Below are 20625 nucleotides of genomic sequence, written 5' to 3'. Positions count from 1 at the left end.
ACGCAATTGACATTTGAATTGCATCAGCTAAAAACGATTAAGATTTTCACAGTCGAATAGTGAAAACAAATGGCCCTGGTCGTATTATGTGAAAGTACATATTATTATTTTGCATAAGATTAAGAACTTTTTTTGCCATAATCCACATTAAATGAGTCATTTAATCAGTGCGTAACACTATTAAAGAAAAATTCCCAGAAGATAATTCCCCGAATAAATATAATTTGTATTTTGATTATTCATTTTTTCATATTTCTTATCGTACTGGCACTGATACTGGTACTGGTATAAAGTCCTGTAGAAAGACATTATCATGCAATTCCTACAACTCCTCTTTATACCTGGAAAGATACAGTTCTGTGATGTACATGTTCCCATAAAAATTGAGGCTTCGTTTTTCTGCTTCGGAATGGCACAACATTATTATTGACCTTACGAGCTATTCTCGGAAAGTAGTAGTTGTTTAGTTGTGTTAAAGTCCCAGAGACTCTACAAAAATGTAAACTTATTTATTCATTAGAAATTGGAACTGCTTGCAAGTATATACCACTTCTAAGAAACTTGGATTCCTATGCAAGATAGCACATATTGATTCTTAAAAAGACCGATTATATGATGCGATTCTCAACTATTGCCAACCCAACGGAGGTGCACATGCTCCACATACGGAATTTGTATTCAGATCGTTGAATGACTCTTAAGCCTATTTTCTAATGACTTTCACTGAAATTTATGGTCACTGCAGCATTGCTGCTGCAGCAAAATAAAAATGGCAACTAAAAACAGAAAGAAAAAAAGCCGGAAAATATTTTCAAATAATATATTTCTTGGGGATCAAAGGTGGAGGATGGAAGATGGAGGGTGGATACGTGGAGTGGGTGGTTCGAGGTAGACACGTGCTAAGTTCCCCATAAAACGTGCATTAGACAAACGGCAGAAGCGGCAGGCAAACACTTTGGCCCCGAAAAGCATCTTCAGGCCCAAGAATCCATCGGCACTCTGGTATTAATATTTATCAGCCCCGCAATTACGATTACCGACAGCACAAACTATGGATAAAGATGGCGATGGCGATGGCGATGGAGATGGAGTACGGGAGGGCACTGGAATGGCCAGGACGGGACAGCTAGAGGAGCAGGGGACCAGGGGGAAATCTAGGAGATTCCGGCAAATTGTCAGACAAAACGTTGCCGCGAATGGCTCCGAAAATTTATTGATTCCGACGCATTGAAAATAGTTCTCGGTGGAGCAATTTCAAAGATTTGTACGACACATTTTTCTCGGCTCTCACTCTTTCCCTCTCTTTCCATCTTTGTATCCATCTATCTCTTCCACTCTCTTTCCAACGGCCACTGTTTCTCGATTTCCTTTTTTTTATAAATTTTCGCTGAAATGGCCGAAAATTTCTAACTGACGAACATAAAAATTCGAACACGCGTAGTTAAACACGCACACACTAACAGCTCGGGGACTGGCGGACCCAAAGGGGGCGTGGTCGGCGTCTATTCAATGAGACAAACAGCACCGAACGCGACCCGACCCGACCCGGCTCCGGACCGGACTCCAGTGGCGCTCAGGGATTACGTCTGAACCGCGTTTTTTTGGCAACGTTCGAGCGGCTGAGAGTCATCTGGGAGTCGGGAAGGGAATAGGGATGGGGATGAGGATAGGGATGGGGATGAGGAAGGGGCCCTTCTGTGTTGTCGCCTAAACGATAAAGCAATGACAAAAGTCAGCAGCGATTAAAGTTCAATTGGTGTGACCTGCCAATTGGCATAAAGGAAAAAGATTTCCACTGGCTGGGGCAATAGGAAAAGTGGCGGAAATGGCGAAGGGGAAGTGAAAAGTAAAGGCAATGAAAGCTCCGTGAAGCAGAGGGCAGAACGGATTGCTGTTCACATGCCAGAGGTCCGACGAGAAAGCAGAACAAATTATTGCTGGACCTTTTGAGTATTTTTGGTGGAGTATACAATTTTTTTGAATACATATTAATATATTTGAATAAACGTTGGTTTTTAGGATACACTGTCCACAATTGCTCTGGGAATGAGCAATTAACAATTTTATATCATTGAAGCATTGGAAATAGAAGCCTGTGTTCCGTTTAATCGAGTGAGCTATTGAAAATCTATTACTCAGAACAACTTTTAACGTCAGTCAAAAGAAACAAAAAATATTTTTCGATTAGCAAAGCCTAAGCCCGATAACAGTTCAATGGGAAAAAACGAACGAGTAGTCTTTATTGCCACTAGTTTCGTAATCTTAGCGTGCACCTTAACAGTATGGGAGCTCTCTGGCATTTATCACGAGGACAGAAAATTCAAGGCGATCCTGGTGTCGTTCATTTTGGTGACGATTTTTCAGTTCCTGGTTTTCGATCCATTAAGGTTTCTTTTATTAGCCATTGACTTGGCCTGCTGGCCACCGCGTATGCGAATGACCAAACCTGACGAAGCACAAGCAAAGAGGCACAACCGCATGGACTATCTAAATCTGCGGCTACGCAGCTTGCGAAGCCAACTAATGATCACGGAGAGACATCGCAACGAGAAGCTGAACCTTAAGTACAGGACCATTGTCCACGAACTCTGGGTGTACGGAAAGGTCTTCCTTATACATTTGTTTTTAAATGTGGCGCTGGACCGCGACGACCTGTACTACAACTACAAATCTATCCAAACCTTGATCACGTATAATACCACCAGCACGATTGGCCTAAGTCACGTGCTATTTATACATCAGCTGTATCCCTTCATCGAACACACTCTGGTCAATGCCTTCTTATCAGATGATCACCATAGTCTAAATGCGAACTGGGTCAATTCCAATAGCACTAAGCTGCTTGGCGTGGTACGAATGCGGCTGCTACGGAACACCGGAGAACAATACGGCTTAAATGATCCGGAATTCACGGAGAAGGAATATTCCCACGGCTGGAGCCCGTCTTATTTTGACGAGCCCTACACCGACAAGTCCTGGTCTATCTATTTACCTTGGCTGCCGATGGAGGATAAGCACACTTTCTGGGAGAAAATATTCCTTAATATCAAACAGTACGGATTCTTTGCAGCCTATCCCGAGCTGAAAGGCTACGTAGTCACGCTACGGGATAAGAAGATTGACAGCATAAAGGTGCTCACATATCTCTTCCAAAACAATTGGCTCGACGGCAGGACCGCAGCTATCTTCTTCGACTTCACGCTGTACAATGTGGACGCGGATCTTTTCAGTGTGTGCAGTATTCGGTGTGAGAACTTGCCTTTCGGCATTATCCGAAGCAGCATGGATATCAATACTGTGTCCATGACGATGTCGGCGGAGACCGTTCCATGGACTATCTTCATTTGGTTTATTGCTTATGTGGCTGTCTTGCTGCAGCTCGGAGTGGCAGTGATTGTGCCCTTGTGGTTCGAGCCTAAGCGATTTAAGAGCTTTTGGGTAAAAGTGGATGTCCTGATCCTACTTCTCAGCATGTCAGTTTTAATCATGAAAGGTGTGAAGTCGGGCATTACAACCAAGCTTCTGGCGTTGTTAGAGGTGGCCAGCACGCATGATTTTATTGACTTTCGAGTACCGGCGCGCTTGAACGATTGGGCCACTATTGCGATGGGCTGCCTCATCTGCCTGGTCACCCTGCGTTTGTGGAAGGTCATGCAGTTTGCTAGAATCTTTCAAATCTTTACGATGACCCTGTCCTTGGCCTGGAGTGCTCTCTTCAGCACGGCCTGTGTGATCTGCATCTTAATGATGGCATTCGGCATTGTTATGGTCTGCATCAACGGCAACAACAGAAAGAACTTTAGGAGCCTGCTGCACGCGTTGGCCACCATTATGTGCTTTACTTTTGGCTTCAGTAGCCATGTCGATCCCGAAGATCTCTTCAGCGGTGGCGAATTGATTGGCATTGTGATCTACACTATAATGGCCTTTACCATCTCCATCCTGCTAGTAAACGTGTTCGTGTCGATACTCAACAACTACTTCACCGCAGCCAAGGCAGTCCGCGATCGTCAGCGCAAAGATGAGATCTCATTCTGGGAGTTCCTTCGCGTCGAGTATGCGGATGCTATCAGGATCGTACGGGAAATATTTTTGCTCCAGCCCAGTTACAAGCGCAGGAACCGCACCGTGTCCGAGAACATCAAGCGCAAACTGGATCTTCAGGAACGTGCTAATTCTTCAGCTCGACTCAAGAGGGGATACAACTATGTAGCTACACCCAGGTGGAAATCTGTGATTGAATCGGAAGAGCATGAGCACAAGCAGCAGGCCCTACACAGGGATCGCATTTCAAGGACCTACACGATAGCAGCCATTCTCCAGACGCAGTTGGAAATCGCTGAGCGATCTATTTTCGGCGACAAGGATGGAAATCTTCGTAATGAGTCGGACGAGGATGAGGGTGAGGCTCCCTCGGATGATCAAAATTTTCCCAGGCAATATCAAGGTTAAATAATAATAACATCCACTGAGTACCATATATTTCGATTTAAATACAAAATAAACCTTTTATGTTGGTTTCCCCCCTGACATGCATATCCGACTCTTCTTTAGGGGCGGGAGGAAGGACTTGTGATAGCCTCACACCGCAAGCAACATCCGCAAGCAGCTAGCATTTAATGTCTGGCCTGATTATCGTATATTAATGAGTTTATTTAACTTTTTCGTTTGGATTGATAGCCTAGGGGTTGGGGTCAATGGAGGAGGTGGTGTAAGGGGGCATGGGTCTCGTTAAATGCGTTCATCTCATGCGTTACCGTGAAGCTTTTCACAGCAAATTACAACAAATTATACACATAATTACGCTTTAATGCTTGGCCTACACCCGCTCCTGCCCCTGTTCCCTGACCCTGGCCCTGTCCCTGCCCCTGCCACGGGCTGTCCCACAGCCCACACGCCGTTCTTGTTGTGCATGGCATCAATGTAAAGTAAAATTGTGTGTAAAAAATGTGATAATTAACTTAAGTCCTTTGAGAATTGAGGCTGGGAACAGGGTCCCGGAGCCAGAAGCCAGAAGCAGGAACCAGGGGGAAAGGTTATGTCCTTATATATGGAAATGCATATATGTATGTATGTATGTATGTCTGTTTGTTTTTTTATTTGTCTGTTTGTTTGTGTACATAAACCCATTGTCAGTTAATTATGTAAAATGTCATGCATATATGGGCTCGTATATATTCATTTCATGCGAAACAAAAAAGAAAAATTGTTCGCATAAAAGGACTTTCCTTTCACTTCAAAAACACAAACAGGGCCACACACGAGCACCCACTGTGTGTATGTATGCGTATTGCGACAGGAAGCCTAATTGTGGGCCTGCACCTCAGGGTATACCGATTATGTTGGGCCAGTCGGCCGTTCAGCTGTCTCCCGTTCACGGCACAAAAACAAACAAACCTCTGCATATATGTACTGTAGGATAAAGGAGATAGATATAACCAATATAAAAAGAATTATTGAATTCCTGAGAAATTCAAGTTCCAATGGGTCATCCACTCTAAAGGTTCTATACTATTTTCAGTACGTCGGCTTCGTACTCCTAGTTCATTTCATCCTTCCACCTAAAAAATCAAGAAAGTAACTTCTGAGTTATGACATTCCATTCTCCATAAAGTATTATCGAATCTTCTGGGTAAAGTGTATGCAGCAGGCATTCCGCTTTGTACTTAACATTTCTTGTGGCTTTATAAATTTAAATTATATTTACCCGCATCCTCTCTCGCCCACTCACCCACTCGCACTTACATAGATACGATACACTCCCACATATGCACAGGTGTTTTATAGAATTATATGCCCTGCTTCCGGAGAATGCTGGACTGGGGCTTTCGTTTCATTTTTGGCATTCAGTACTCCGACGGAGCCGAACCCTTCGACTTTTCTTCGTTTGCTTTGTTAATGAGCGTCTCATAATGCATATAATTAAAGGCAGCAACAATGGAGATGTATAATTCTGAAGACAAACAGAGATGCAGGGGGGCAGATCTCCTGTCGGTGGCAATTAGTTGTCCTCGTTAGGCAGAAGTTGACTTCCTGTTCTGCTGCCATGCATGACGCTCAGGGCTCCTTCTACTGCCTACTGCCTACTGCCTGATAATCCTTTATAAATAATGCATTAAATGTTTTTCTGTTCCCGGCCGCTGTCGGATGCTGCTGGTAGAGATTCTGCTACCGGCCTGGGCTTCCATTTAATTCAATTTGCATAAAAGTGCTTGGGATTTTATTAACCCACTAAACGTAATTTAGTGCCCCAGGCATAACCCTCTACCAAGCACCCCCACCCCCACGCCCACACCCACTGGCCCACGCTTCAATTGCCCCGCTGATAAAGTGGCAGTGGCAGTGGCCAGACCCCAAAAACCCACCTCGAACCTGAGCGGCACCAAGCAGAGCGGACTGCTGTTCCTTGCCAATTTCTTGGCCCTTATCCTTGGATCCCTGGATCCCTGGAGAGCTCGCCCTGTGGTTTTCCCCTCCAATTATCGAAAGTCCGCCCAGTTCCAGCGCAGCTTTTGTTGATTCTGCTGGCCGACCTTGTGCCTAGTCAAGCGTTAAGTGGACCATTTTGTGGTAGACGGGTTTTGGCCCAAAGAAGAGGAGCGACGGGCATTATTGTTTGAGCCTGCCGCTGCAGTTTCTTGGCCCAAGATTCCCTCTGTTTTCTGCCGGGGATTTATGCAAAAAATTCAACTGAAATGGAGCAGGCCATGGGGCTGACCAAGCTGAAGCACTTAATGGGGACCTAATACCACGACTGGAAGGTTGGAGTGGGCCGCTAAGACGTTTATGAGTAAGTATTTGAGGGTGAAACGCCCCAATTACCCCCCTCAATATTGGATTGTTATCGTATCATATTAATATGATTCCTTTATCCCATACTATGGGAATTTTATTTTACTGAAAAGGAGAACGAAAAACGGCAGGAAGATTATTAACAAGATTCCATTATTCCCTGTGTTAGTCCCTATTTCACGAGTTATACCATTAGTTGAATCTACAAAGAAACTCAATTCAGTTGGATATTCCTGGTTTCAATATCCCAAAAGCTCAACGAAATTCCTATGAAAACCAGAACGTTCCTCGTATCTCTCGAATTCCGAGGTCCGCATTCCACTGAACGTTTTCCCATTAGCAAAAGTTTTCTTTTGTCTTTGGCCAACATCTGTTTGGGCCATAATTAAAGCATTTTTAATGGCCATCAAGGATGACCTTCGGGCTAAATCTCCGACTGACACAGTACATAAATACATATATAATTTTAGGTTAATTACGCAAAATAATCATATTTTTTGTTTGGTTGAGTTGGGCAGGCGGCAAGAAGTCAGGGCTGACCAACAGGCAGAAGCAGAGGCTGTGGCTGTGGCTGCCACTTGGCGTCCACTTTGACCTGCTTTTGTTATCATAAAATTCTGCCACAGACGCCACTGCCACTGCCACATGTGTGGGGGCCTCTGTGTACGGAAAGTTTCGGCACATTAAATGAAATTTAATTCCTGCCATCATAAGCAGCCCGGGACAGGGACATGGCTGGACAGCAACTGGACAAGGCAACTGGGGAGCAGCAGAGAGTCGCAGAGAAGGAGGGGAACAACCGCCAAAAACTGAAGCCAATGTTTCTGGTTTTGGTTGTGCTTTGGCAAGGCCTCCTTGCGTCATGTTGGCCTGCCCGCATCGCATCCTTCTAGTCCAGACCAGACCCCGTGCACACACGTACCGCCCCTGGTACGTGGCCTGGGCCTCTGTTTAAATGTTATTTAACGCTGCCCCAAAAGTGTCATGGCTGCCTGCCACTGGTTTCTCGCTCTCTCGCTCTCACTCTCTCTGTTTATATGTGGGTGTGGCATACTCATAAAATGCCGCACAGTTGTTGCAAAATTTGTGGCCATTCTTCATTCTGCACTGACCACTCCACTCCTCATCTTTCATGATTCCCTTGTTTCGCAATCTTTAAAGTGGATCACACCAACAAAAAAAGGTTCAGTTCGAGGATATCCTGATTCCTAAAATGACTTTTGAATGCCTTAAATTTTAGCACTGGCAGCCATATGGTATAGTGGTCTCTTCTTAGCGGTCACGAATCGAAATATATGCCTACCATATGTAAATGTCTTTGTTTCCTTGTGAATTTCAGATTCTTTGCGGTACAAAACCCCTGTTAAATTGTGAATACCCTCTACATATATACGTATATAAAAAGCAGAGAAATTTCACGCTCATCTGACTAAATGGTTTTATAGGTTTTGATATTTGCTCATTTGTTGATCCGTTTCGTTCCCTGAATTTCCCATTAATATTGTTGTGGGTTGTTGCAATTTATGAGGCGGTCACTTTTGGTTTGCCAAACCCAAATTCCATGCTTCGTTATCCTTTGTTTTCCCTCCTTTTTCCTTTTTTTTTAGACGCCCCCAATCATGTATGGGCTTTTTTTGTGTCTGCGTTGGCAGAATTTTGTTGTTGGCTTTGATATGTTAATCATATTTTATGTTTTATATTTTGCGCTTCAACTATTTGATTGCTTCCGTCTGACGTAGGCATTTGTCTGCTGACCAAAAGGGCATGAAATCGTGGATAGTCTGTCGGGGAGAGGGATGGCTTCACAATAAGAAGGTCAGACTTAACGTATATATGAGCTTTATTCTTTCGTGCATCTGTTGAAAGAGAAAGCGAGTGGAAATATGCTGCGTAGTTTTTAATTTACGTTCAAACATGTTTATTCCGACACTTTATATAGCGCAGCTCCTCAGGGGTACTGAAATACTCATATATTCATCCAATTATGTTATTCATATGATAATCAACCCCAAGAGGCATGAAAAGCAACATTTTTATATCCTAATCCTTCGTTTTGATGCCGCTCAAGTGCCATAGAGCACATCTCCAGTTGATATGACATTTAGGCCAGTTTATAGCTTGACCTCAATGCCATTTGTGTGCCCTCGCCTTCGCCCTCGCTGTCCTGTAGTCCCACGGGGGCGTATGCGCAATATTTCAGTTGCCTTGCCAGTTGCTCGCCCAGCCATCATCGGCCATGCCCATCATCATCAACTGGCCCCGTCTCCATCTCCATCATCATATTCACAACTTAACGTCCACTTTTCCGTCAAACAGGCCGTAAAGTGGCATTTCCGTTGTCGTTCGTTCGCTCGTTCATTCGTTTGCCGTTTGCCGGTTGTCGGTTTGTATCCAGCATAAAATTAAATTATTTGTTGCATAAGCCTCATCCTGTTCCTCGCCCTTGCACTCCCACTCCCACTCACCCTCTCCCTCCCCCCTCGCACTCTCACTGTCCTATCCCAAGGCTCGGCTAGGCTCGGCTCAGCCTCCGCCTCCGCCGTCACCCTACAAAAGCCAACGAGGCATGCAGCAAAGTGCTAAGCCATGAGAAAGTGTGCACTTGAAGCAGCACAAGCCGCCGTGCACTTTACCCCGGCCCTGACCACGCCCCACACCCCAAGCCCGAAGCCCCACATCCACACTCTGAGCAGCAGAGGCTGGAGGCTAGCAGGGGTCGTTGGGTTACATTATTATACTTTGAGCGGCACCGAAATCAAGCGAAACTTTGCACGGCTCCTCCTTAAACTCCGCCTGTCATAACAACAAGACAGAAGGACCAGCACCAGCATCAGCATCAGGAGAACAAGTTGATAGGAAAGGGGACCACTGCTCTTTTCAACTACAGCAGCCGCCCCAATCCCCGCTGCATTCAGTTCACCCCTTTGGGATTCATTTCGTTTCATTCATTTATTCGTCGCTCGCTGCTTTCATTCATTTTGAACTTTCGACGATTTAATTCAGCTTTCGAGCTGCTTTTCTCCTCTACAGTTCTCTGTTTCTCTTTCTGTGTTGCTTTTGTACTGTCTCCATTTATCTGCTTCTCTGTAGCTGTTGCTCTCTTTTTTTGGGTCTGGTCTCTGTGTCTGGCGAACGGCTTTGGCCCCGCAACAATTGGTGGCAACACAAATGTTGAAGAGGTGGAATACTGTATATTCCATAAACTATTCAATTGAGATACACTTGCAAAAATAATAGATCCAGTGGCGGACTCTAAGTTTCGTTAAATACAGTTAAAGCTGTGGCCCATAATATATAAGTTACTTGCAGCACCAACTTCACATAATATTCGATATGCTCGCACCTGAGTGGCTACAATAAATTTCAGAATCTGAACCCCTGGCATAAATTTCACTGTGTCTGCTCTTTTTCTGACCTCACCTGGTCGCCTGGCAACCGCCACGATTGCAATCTCCACTGCTCATTTGCATTTTTAATGAAAACCATAAAAAGAAGGAGCGGCACGAGGTAGAGACGGGCCAAAATGACCTGGCCTGGCCGAAAGTGTGTGGAGAAGCTGCAAATTATGAGCCAAAGGCAAAGGATTTCCCCTCTCCTATATTTTCCACACACTCGTTCACCCAATTGCTAGCTGGGCAAATAAATTCGAACGAGCATATCCCTTGCAGAACCGAATCCCAACTGTCAACAGTTTGTCGCTTATCACGCTGCTTGGAAATGTTCTCTCTGTAACCAATAAATGTTTCAACATCATTTACGTTTTGGTGGCAGTCTTATCCTCCGAGCATTGGAAATGGAATTTTCCCTTCGAGGCGGCTTCAATCATTTTGGGGTTCTCGTCCTGAGGTCAGAATCAGCAATCGTTGCGGTTTTGGGGGGTGGGTCGGGGACAACAAACAAGACTCGCAGATTTATGTGACCGCAAAACTTTGCTTCACAGCATAAATTAATGTTTAATTGATGAATTTATATGACGAGTGTCAGATTCTTTGGTTTTCATGCAGCATTGCATCAATGCTTGTGGGAAATACTGTCAACTGGGATTCACAATGATAGAGGAGAGACCTTCTGGTAGTAGTTTACTTTTGGGTAGTTTAAAGAATTTAAAATAATGCGTGAAGTAGCACTGGCAGTTGCCGCAAGATGCTGCAGTTCCTAGACGCAGCACATAGATCGATAACCAATTGGAGCACCAGTCCAAGCAAGGGCAGATCTACGACTCCTTGCTAAGTGAGCTCACCATCCTGAAGGAGAAGTGGACCATCCATCGCCGACGTCCCTATGTGCTCAACGAGTTCACTGCCAAGTGGGAGGGTTCCGTGTATGCCTCCATAGGTCTTCCCTACAGGCGCATCCGTCAGTAGGTGGATCGCCACCATTTGGCCCAGCCCATCCTGCAGCAGTGGCAATCGGACGCGGAATCCGCTGCTGTTAAATAACAATAATTAAAATTCTATGCTTGGCGGAAGTTTTCAAATTTGAACTGCTTTCAACTGCTTTAAAACAAAAGCGACAGAGTGCAAGCAAGCAGTTCATGTGTAGAAAATTGCATGTAAAATATATAGTTCCAATAGCGAGCGCTGCACCGCGCCAGCGAAATGTAGATAATTTCTACAGTTACATTTAAATTACATTACATTTCCAAATGCAAGCGCAAGAAACTTTTCGAAAATTTACCAAATGCTGCAAAACCTACTGTGCCAAGCTTCTCTTTTATTTAGAAAAAAAGAAGATATTCTATTTGTAGCGTATGACTGCTAAAAATTCCAAAACACACAGTCGATGGGTAAAGATATACAACCTTCTCATATTTTATCGCACTTTCTGCACTTTGCTTCTATTTATTTAACTAAAGTTCATAATTTTGTCAATATTTACAATAATTTGTTAGTCGGAATCATCAGTTCTTTCGCTTTGCTCAGTCAGTTCTGCTACCAGTTACCACCACTTGCTGCTCTTGTCCTGCCACTTGCTGCTGGTGTCCTGCTTGACATCAACATAGCTGGTAGCATGACCATGTCCGTGGGCATAGCCATGATCCTGCTGCTTGTGCTCGAAATGGTCGGCATGGCCAAGGTGCTTGACTGTGGCCTGGAATCCGTTGTGGGCATCGGCCGTGTACTCGACGACGCGGGTGCGGCCATCGGCTTCCTTCATGGTGTAACCTCCCTTGACCTTGTCACCATCGCGGGTCTCCCACTGCTGCTTGATATCTCCGGTCTTGGTGTCCTTGACTCCATAATCGAATTGGTACTTTGGATGGTGCTTTGGCTCCTCCGCGTGGTGGGATGTCCATTTCTGGTGCTCCTGTGGCTCTGCTGCGTCCCACTGATGGTGCGCCTGCGGAACTGCCCATTGGTGCTGGCTGTGCTGAGGAGCTGCCTCCCAGTGGTGGCTGTGCTGTGGAGCCGGCGCCCATTGATGGTGCTCCTGATGATCGTCCCACTTCTTCTTGGGCGCCTCATGGTGCGTCTGAATACTGTAACCAACTGCATGGCCGTGCTCATAGCCGCCATGGGGAATATAGCTGGCAGCGGTTATTCCCAGCAGGGCACAGCAGAGGATCGTTAGCTTTTGAGCCATATTTTCGATGTCCTGATTTCTTTTGACTGATTCACTGACTTGCTTGGCCCAGATCGCAATTGGAACTGTGATGCCCAACATACACTGCCCAATGCTTTTATACTTAGTTTGGCCCATTCTATCCGTCGATTAATTACATTTTACTCTCGAGGCTAAATAGGCTAGAAAAAAGTAAGAGCCCCGAAAAAATTGGTTCGAAAAATGCCTCGAATATTTGTGCAAATTTTCATTTTTCCTCATTCGTATTCATAATCTGGGCGATTGGCAAATTAAATGTGGCTCATTCAGCAACAACAACCATAAACGGGGCGTGAACATCGCCCAACTATAAAAAAACGCAATGTTTGTTGTTGTTGTTGTTTTTGTTTTTGTTGCTGCCTAGAAATCAATCAACAAGTGTGGCCCGCTTTCAAATTAGTATTAAGCCAGGCCTCACCTCGCCTCGCCTCGTTGCGTTTCTTTGGTTGCTGCTGCGGCTGTGGCTGCGACTGCGACTGCTGCTGCCACATCAACTTCACTCCGCATGACCTTGAGACAGCCAACCGACCGGGGGGGAGGGTGTGTGGCAGAGAAGGGCGGACTGGCCGACAATCGAGTAGAGCAGTCGGTGGATCGGTCTGGGGGGTCCAATGCTTCCGAATTGGCGTTAACGTAGTAAATGGTGGTTAATGTTTTCTAAATATTTATAATTAACAATGACTATGCGAGGGTCATAGTTACCACATTTTGGAATGGGATCGTTTTCTTAGAACTTCTAGAATTCCATGTACTCCTGTTAATTCCTGATCGGAATCAACACTCGAATGAGTGTACATACTGTCTGTTAGAAGGTATCTGTGAGAACCAAATATAGAACGTATTTTAATATCAAAATCTAATCATAATTGTCTTTAAATTGATTCATCCTATAGCTAGAATTGGTATATGTATTACTACGGAAAATGAATCCAACAGTAACGAACATATTTGCTTCTGACAGTTCTTTTCAACTTAAATTTATTAGAAACGGCTCTACTCTAATATGCAATTTATTAGATTTTCTATAGTACTCAATAGCCAAAAACAATAATAGTAATTATGAATTAGCAAAGTAATTAATAAATTTGCCAACACGAATGGTGAATGGCTTAGCCAAGAGTATGACCACCCGATGGTTTCCAATGGTTTCTGACCAGAGCATGGGGCTATAAAAACCAGCAGAGGGCCCACCAAGAACCAGCAGACCTCATCAAAGGTTCCATCGACAAACAACGATCAAAATGAATTATTTCTGCTGTGGTCTGTTGGTGGGCCTGTTTGTGGCTGGAAGTCTAGCAGCTCCCCATGGAGGACACGCGACCAGCTACAGTGTGCTGACCAAGCACGAGGGGCCGGTGCACAAGGGTTCTGGATACGGCTACGGCTATGGCTACGATCACGACCTGACCAGTGCGTATGGAGGTGTCTACGGGCATGGATATCCCAGCCATGGGTATTCCGGATACGAAAAACACGAGCCGCATCACTATCCGAAATATCAGTTCGACTATGGGGTCAAGGATGCCCACACCGGCGACCAGAAGAGCCAGTGGGAGACGCGCGATGGCGACAAGGTCAAGGGCAGCTACTCCTTGAAGGAGGCCGATGGCACCACCCGCGTGGTGGAGTACACAGCCGACGATCACAATGGCTTCAACGCAGTTGTCAAGAAGCTGGGCCACGCACATCATCCTCAGGTGTACCAGAAGGGCTACGGACACGGCGACATCTATGGAGCGGACTACGGCTACGGCCATGATGTGGCGCATTACGGCGGCTATGGACACGGCGGACACGGCCATGCCAGCAGCTATGTGAGCGTGAAGCAACTGCACTGATTGCCGTCCCGATACGAGAACGAAATACGAAACATATTTATCTGACCAAGAACAAGTCTTTTTTTAAACACAGTATTTTTATATATACATACATATGTAAGCAAATCTTTTAATAATCGAAACATACAGTTGGACCAGAAAAATGGCATTCCAAACTATCAGAAAATGACTTTAAATACCAAAATCTTAAGGAAATCTCTCCATGATAAGCCAATAATCCGGCCATGTTTTAGTCCCCCTGGGAAAATTTCCCCATGCTTTGGCAAAGCCCCCACCATTGATCAAATGCTATGTTATAGTCGATCCGACTTGATTTTAATACGGATAACTAGGATTAACAGGCAGAGCAGAGACACATTCGCAGAGCAAATCGCCATTAATTTATGTAAAGTCGAAACGTAATGCTGGCAGATATAAATTTTATAATGCCATTAGACAGCTGCAGCGAAGCGTTGACGACGACAACGTGGTAACGGCAACGGCAACAGCCACAGCCACAGCAACGGCGACTTTTACTTGCGGCTGAAACCAAAAGTTGAGATGGCCAAAATTGGTGTGGTGTGGCACGGAATGAAATGAAATGGAAGCCGGGCGGCCGTCCAGTCAGGGAGCTAGCGGTGATAGCGAAACGGGTTTCCGTGCGGAGAGCCTCAGAGAGCTTCATATAATTGTCAATTAGACTGGGCTTAGGAAGCGACAAAGCCGACCCACACCACCAGCAGCATCTGCAGCTGCTGTGGATGCGGCTTCGGTTGCCGCTGCGGCTCATCGCAGTTGGTTGCGCGTCTGTCTGTGGCAGGTTGGAAGTGGAACCGGTGAAGCCGGAAAATCGTGTCGCCGGGAAAACGAAACCGAAGATTTTGTGCCGGTCCTGACTTCGTCTCCATCTATAAATACTTTTGCAATGCCGCGCAAACGCTTTAATTACGGTTTTGTCCTTGACATTGAGACCACGACGAGGAACAGCAGCAGCCACAGCAGTGGAGCGACTGCAGCGCGTTTTCCTAGCGTTTTTAAACACCCAGTGTTTTGTGCAAGTGTTTTCTAAAATAATATACAAATTGAGGAAATTGTTGAGTAAAATGAAACTTTATGTAAGTGTGGGTTAAACAATATTTTAAGAAATGGTTGCATTGCTGTTAAACAATAATATTTGTTGACCTTTTTTTTTCGTTAAGCGAAAGTTAAGCAAACGAAAACTTTCACTTTTGAGTGAAAGTCGTGCAAATGTCCACGAATGCAAATGCATACAAATAAAAAACAATAATGCAAAGAAAAAGCCATTAGCAGTATAATGAAACATTTCCCAGAACAGAAGTGAAACAACAAATATAAGAACAATTTGGGAATTAGTTTGAAATTTTTAAAATATTTTTAAATTTTTATATTGATGAATGAAGACTCAACCTTCATTTAGAGGATGTGGCATGTTCCTGGCTTGAACCAAAAAGAGACTATGGGACTTTCATGGTTTTCGGTCGTTTTGCTATGCCAAAACGGATTCCACATCATTTGTAAATCCGCATTTTAATCGAAATACTCGACATGCCATTCCCAACGTATAAGCACTTGTCTGGGGGGCTCTCTCAGTGTGCTAATTAAACCGAGTCAGAGGCAAAATCTCCAATCAACTCCCCCTGAAACAGAGCAGAGCGAGACACATGCCAATCGAGACCGGGGCGATCCGATCGATGACTGCTCTCGCAACCGAAAATCAAATCAAATCAAATCGAAAATGTCCAAAAAAATATTTTGCAATTTGCAAAAGAGAAAAAAAAATGCAAGGCAAGGCAAGGCAATTGCAATTGGAATTGGGAAAATTGAATTGTACGGTGCAAATGGTCGCCATCCTGCCAGACCCGTTTCCATCTCGAAATCGAGACTGGACCACTGTCCAACTGTCTAAGAGGGACGGTCCGGAGAGGCTCGGAACGATACGGTACTGGTACTGGTACGGAACGGAGCAGATCAGAGCAGAGCGGGGCTACTGGTCTTAAGCAAAGCCATCAATCTCCAAAAGTTTTTCACCGGGGCCCCAGACAGGCATTTGCTGTCATATGCGCGGTACAAATGTGCCTTGGTGTCTATCTGTCTGCCTAATTTTGGACAGCAAGGTGTATTTTGCCATTACCATTTGACAACTGTCACAACGCTGTATGACATGCTCTGGGATGTGGTTTCTCTGGGACTGCTGCTTCGACTGGGGGCTCCGATCCGTTCCGTTCGTTGTCCAATTAATTTTTGTGCCTCCTTTTTTTTGGCTGCTCCCCGTTTCCCCCTTAGATTTTCTTTTGGGCTGGGCCGGGCCGGGCCGGGCCGTGCCGTGCCGGGACAAGCTCGCGTAATAATTTTGTAGGCAATTTATTAACTGTTTGGTGTGTTTGCTTAACTCGTTTTATCGCTTCGTTTATTAAGCGCTCGACTGATAAAAACGCATTCATATTTCGCTTAAATGCCTTTTTGCAGATAACAAGCCACCTGCCACCCCTGCTGCGGGCCCTCCTCCTGCTGCTGGCCCTGGCCTGCCTGGGGACACGTCCTGCTCCCGTGGACGCAATTCGGGGCGGGGCACCTGTTGTGGTAGCCGACGACGATGATGAAACCATGGAGTATGCCCCGCAATATGTAAGTAAACCGCAGCACAGCAGCCCCCAAGGAAATATTGTGTATGTGTATCGATTGAGCACACTGAATATCTATTCATGTCCAGAGGTACTATGGGTGAAAATCGGAAGAAGAGTGCAAAAAATTAATAATTTTACTTTGACTGTGGGAAGCTATTTACGAGAAATACGGAGAGAATTACCATACGTCCCCAATTCAAGTTTTTAAACTGAAGGTAAACCAAAAAAAAAACTACCCAATTGCCATTCCCATAAATCGTACAAGTATTTTTAAATCGTACTTTCCTAAATATTTGCTTCATTCCGCTCTATCAATCAACAGAAATGATCGCCTAACGACTTTTTAATCAAATAAATCATGACAGCTCACAGTTAATTAAATATTTGATCAATCTATCGGAAAATGGACCGGACGAACAAACTCAGGCAGCGATTAATACATCAAAAGCGATCCATAAATACCTTTGATAATCTTTGGATCATGGAAAACGCATTTTCCGCCATTGAAAGTGAATGTTGTTCCATGCGACTACACTCGTACGAAATGTTCAATATCTCTCTCGATGCCGCCCACATAAATCAACTTGTTGGCCGGCCTGGCCCCCGACTGTATTGTCTTTTCTCGGGAGGGACAGAGGACAGGTGGGGCGGTAGCCGAAAATGCGTTTTGCGTGCACACACGATCGGTCGATTCGACAGCCCGGGGGCGCCATATAAGGCCTGCTGCACCTACGATCTCGATCTCCGTCCCAGCACCGAAGCGAAAGGAGGCCCCGTGGCAAGATTGAATTCTTTTCTTTTGTAACTGTTCAGGCTGTGACAAGGTGCGTTTTCGTTTTCAACAAAAAATGCTAAAATGTTTTCCATGCTGTCTGTCTGTCCCGTCGATGGGGTAAACGCCTTTGGAACTGTCGGGATTGTCAGAAATTTATTTTTGATTTGCCTGTTACCTGTTGCTCCCACGATCTGTCGTGCGATTTGTTGTCAAAATGTTGACAACGCTGCGTGTGCGTAATTTGCATGTAATTGTGGAGCGATATTGCGCATACGCCCAGTCGGACAAATCATAAATTGCTCACCCATATATACATATATTTCATAAATTTATGAGTTAGAGTTCACACGCACCCACAAAATCGCGCACATAAAACGGGCAATTGACCACCAACTGGGGAGTGGGACTACAGTGCGGGCTACTCTCAATGATCTCCTGGGTGGCCCCGCTGCTCTGACTTATGCAACTCTTATTAAAAACGTTATATATATATATATATCTATACATATATAGTATCTATGCGTATATACAGCTGACTGACTGCTCAGGTTACACTCGCTTGTAATCATTTGTTTTGTCCGGACAGCGACAGCGGCCAGAGAGTTAAAATTGATAGGCAGCGAACAACTGCAGCAGCAGCAGCAACAGCAGCAACAGCAGCAGCAGCAGCAGCAGCAACAGCAGCACCAGCGACCAGCAGGCACCACCAGCGGTAGAAACCGCGCGCTGCATTTGTGTGCGTTTTGTGCGTGGCCATTTATGGACGTCTGCGCTTAATTGAAGCCAGCGCCAAAGCATGCGAAAAACTTTTGCAATTTGCCTTAAAAACCAAAAGGTGCCAAAAAAGAAGGGGAAAACACAGAGAGACACACTCAGAGAGAAACACACAGCGACTTGTCCGAAATGACAACGAATGCTCTACATTTTTATATTAATTGAATTTATGTAAATTTTTTGGTTATTTAGTTGCTGGCTTTATGGGGTTAATGCGTGGTGAGCTGCCCATAAATAACAATCTAAAATGTCATTTAAGATTCTTTGAAAGCCACTTGCGCTTAGACACAGTAATTAGCGCACTGATATGATTACAATTTGTATTCAAATTTTGACTTTTTCTATAAATATCAGCGGAAACATCCCACTGAAAGACGGGTACTTAGTCTTTCTCTGATATTGATTTCGAATGCGTTGCAAAGCCTTACTAGGGTTAAGGCCCAACTAAATACTTAATTAATACGCCTTGCCTTCAAAGGCGGCTTTAGATCAAAAGAACACCCAATCCCCAACCGCCCAAAAGCCTCAACCCAACCCAATGCTTCTTTTCAGTGGCTCTCAAACTGTGCACAGCGCCGATTTTTGCCTTGACACAAAAAAGCTGCATTTGTTTCATTTTTTATTTGGAATTTTTTCTTTTTTTGTCAAGAAAACTTTGACATAGCCCCATTGGGGCTTAGCAAAAAAGTGTGTGTACAATTTTGAGGTGCGGTTTTGGGCCATGGGAGCATTTCTTGAGACGCAAGCGTTTCTTAAGGGCGTTTCTTCAGTGCGTTTTGGAAACGATTGCTAATCAGAAATTTCTTTCTCTTTCCCTCTCTTTCAGGAACATCCGGGGTATGCGTTCAGCTATGGGGTCAAGGATTTGCACACGGGCGATGTAAAGTCCCAGTGGGAGTCCCGGGATCGTGACGGTGTGAAGGGACACTACAGCATCCTCGAACCAGATGGCTCCATACGCACCGTTCACTACACGGCCGATGCCAAAAAGGGCTTCAATGCAATTGTCAAGACGGTGGGTGCCAATTCACATCCCATTACCGAGGAGACGCCGGAGGGCAGCAACCAGGTGAACGATGACACCAGCCAGTCGAAGATCAATCACTATAGCAAGGACCAGGAGCACATCGTTCTTAGCTCGGACATCAAGCAACAGAAGCGGCCCATAGAAGATCTCACCCACTCTCACCCGAAGATCCCTAGCCTTGTGGAGATCAAGCCCCATGCCCGCATTAAGCAGGTACCCATGGAGCTGGAGCCAGGCATCCGGGATAGATTGCAGCAGGCCCGCGACAACTATTATAAAGAAATCGCCGCTGCCCACAAGCTGGAACATGATTACGCCCACAAGCTAGAGCATGATTACTCCCAAAAGCTAGAGAGTGACTACGCGAAGAAGTTGCAGCAGCCCAGCTATGCGGTACAGGAGGGCGACTGGAAGGCGGTGATAGTCAATGAGCCTAAGGAGTACCGTCCACACTACACCACCAGTCCCCCCCAGTCACAGGCCCAGCCCCAGCCCCACCACCAGCACCAGCACCCGTACTACGATTACTACAAGCCCAAGGAGGTTCCCCACAACTATATTCACAAGGCCTCGGTGGCCCAGCAGTCACTGCACACTAGCTTCTCACCCTCGAAGCCGCGCCCGAGCATCCCGGAGCCCATCTCCAACCACATCCACCAGAAGAAGGTGGTGCACACCACGCCCGGCCTGAAGCACTACAAGTACAAGGGCGTGTCCAAGACGTACGTGCGGCCCGAATACTCCAGCTACTTCCAGCGTAAGCCAAAGAAGCTGAGGCCATTCCATCCACAAGCAGGTCTAAGTCCCAAGCACCGTCCCCAGCGGCCGGAGAAGGCGGGTCCCGTGGTCTTTCCCGAATTGCTAGAAGATGAGTTCGAGGAGTTCGTGGAGGAGGACGACGATGAGCAGGGAGTCGCATCGGCCAGCCTGGTTCAGAGCATGGTGCGGAAGGACAAGAAGCATATGGTGCCCATGTACGCGGGCGGCCACAGCTTCAAGACGGCCAGCAGCAGCAGCCACCGAGATCTGCGTGGGGTGTAGGTCGGGATATCTCAGCGATCTGTAGTAGTGTTTCCTTCTCTATTTATTTTTTTTATTCGACCTAATTTATTTTAACGTTTAGTTTTTGTGTTTTAAATAAATGAAGTTGTCTTTAACGAACGCTCCCCGAAATGGAAATCAAATCCATGACTT

General features: G+C 45.5%; 4 protein-coding genes across 5 annotated transcripts; 3 read left to right on the top strand and 1 right to left on the bottom strand.

The window, feature by feature from the left end:
* The first annotated feature begins 2127 nt into the window (after nt 1–2127).
* LOC6900263 (polycystin-2-like) lies at nt 2128–4532 on the top strand. The gene is made up of 2 exons (XM_015188546.2): nt 2128–2349; nt 2402–4532. The coding sequence occupies exons 1-2, from the start codon at nt 2283–2285 to the stop codon at nt 4450–4452; spliced, it is 2118 nt and encodes a 705-aa protein (XP_015044032.1). The 5' UTR covers nt 2128–2282; the 3' UTR covers nt 4453–4532.
* Nucleotides 4533–8508: 3976 nt separating this feature from the next.
* Nucleotides 8509–20604, top strand: Cpr76Bc (Cuticular protein 76Bc). Of its 2 annotated transcripts, none has more exons than XM_033383810.1 (3): nt 8509–8607; nt 16698–16856; nt 19231–20604. In XM_033383810.1, the coding sequence occupies exons 1-3, from the start codon at nt 8557–8559 to the stop codon at nt 20470–20472; spliced, it is 1452 nt and encodes a 483-aa protein (XP_033239701.1). In that variant the 5' UTR covers nt 8509–8556; the 3' UTR covers nt 20473–20604. The 2 variants fall into 2 exon arrangements, with proteins under 2 accessions (XP_033239701.1, XP_033239702.1); XM_033383811.1 differs by lacking the exon at nt 8509–8607 and adding an exon at nt 15001–15325.
* Cpr76Ba (Cuticular protein 76Ba) lies at nt 11607–12527 on the bottom strand. Its single transcript, XM_001352910.4, has one exon. It carries the CDS (start codon nt 12490–12492, stop codon nt 11731–11733), a length of 762 nt encoding a protein of 253 aa, XP_001352946.2. The 5' UTR covers nt 12493–12527; the 3' UTR covers nt 11607–11730.
* Cpr76Bb (Cuticular protein 76Bb) lies at nt 13573–14389 on the top strand. Its single transcript, XM_001352911.4, has one exon. It carries the CDS (start codon nt 13635–13637, stop codon nt 14229–14231), a length of 597 nt encoding a protein of 198 aa, XP_001352947.2. The 5' UTR covers nt 13573–13634; the 3' UTR covers nt 14232–14389.
* Nucleotides 20605–20625: the final 21 nt, after the last annotated feature.

This window comes from Drosophila pseudoobscura, chromosome X (assembly GCF_009870125.1).
Source record: "Drosophila pseudoobscura strain MV-25-SWS-2005 chromosome X, UCI_Dpse_MV25, whole genome shotgun sequence".
Classification (NCBI taxonomy): domain Eukaryota; kingdom Metazoa; phylum Arthropoda; class Insecta; order Diptera; family Drosophilidae; genus Drosophila; species Drosophila pseudoobscura.
This window is presented reverse-complemented; position numbering and strand designations above follow the sequence as displayed.

Bases quoted from the DNA above. Each gene is read 5' to 3' on its own strand.
- Cpr76Ba (XM_001352910.4), bottom strand. From the start codon at position 12,492: ATGGGCCAAACTAAGTATAAAAGCATTGGGCAGTGTATGTTGGGCATC.
- Cpr76Bb (XM_001352911.4), top strand. From the start codon at position 13,635: ATGAATTATTTCTGCTGTGGTCTGTTGGTGGGCCTGTTTGTGGCTGGA.
- Cpr76Bc (XM_033383810.1), top strand. From the start codon at position 8,557: ATGAAATCGTGGATAGTCTGTCGGGGAGAGGGATGGCTTCACAATAAG. The intron at 8,608-16,697 runs GTCAGACTTAAC...GCCTTTTTGCAG, and splicing joins GATGGCTTCACAATAAGAAG to ATAACAAGCCACCTGCCACC. The intron at 16,857-19,230 runs GTAAGTAAACCG...CCTCTCTTTCAG, and splicing joins TGGAGTATGCCCCGCAATAT to GAACATCCGGGGTATGCGTT.
- LOC6900263 (XM_015188546.2), top strand. From the start codon at position 2,283: ATGGGAGCTCTCTGGCATTTATCACGAGGACAGAAAATTCAAGGCGAT. The intron at 2,350-2,401 runs GTGACGATTTTT...TTCTTTTATTAG, and splicing joins TCCTGGTGTCGTTCATTTTG to CCATTGACTTGGCCTGCTGG.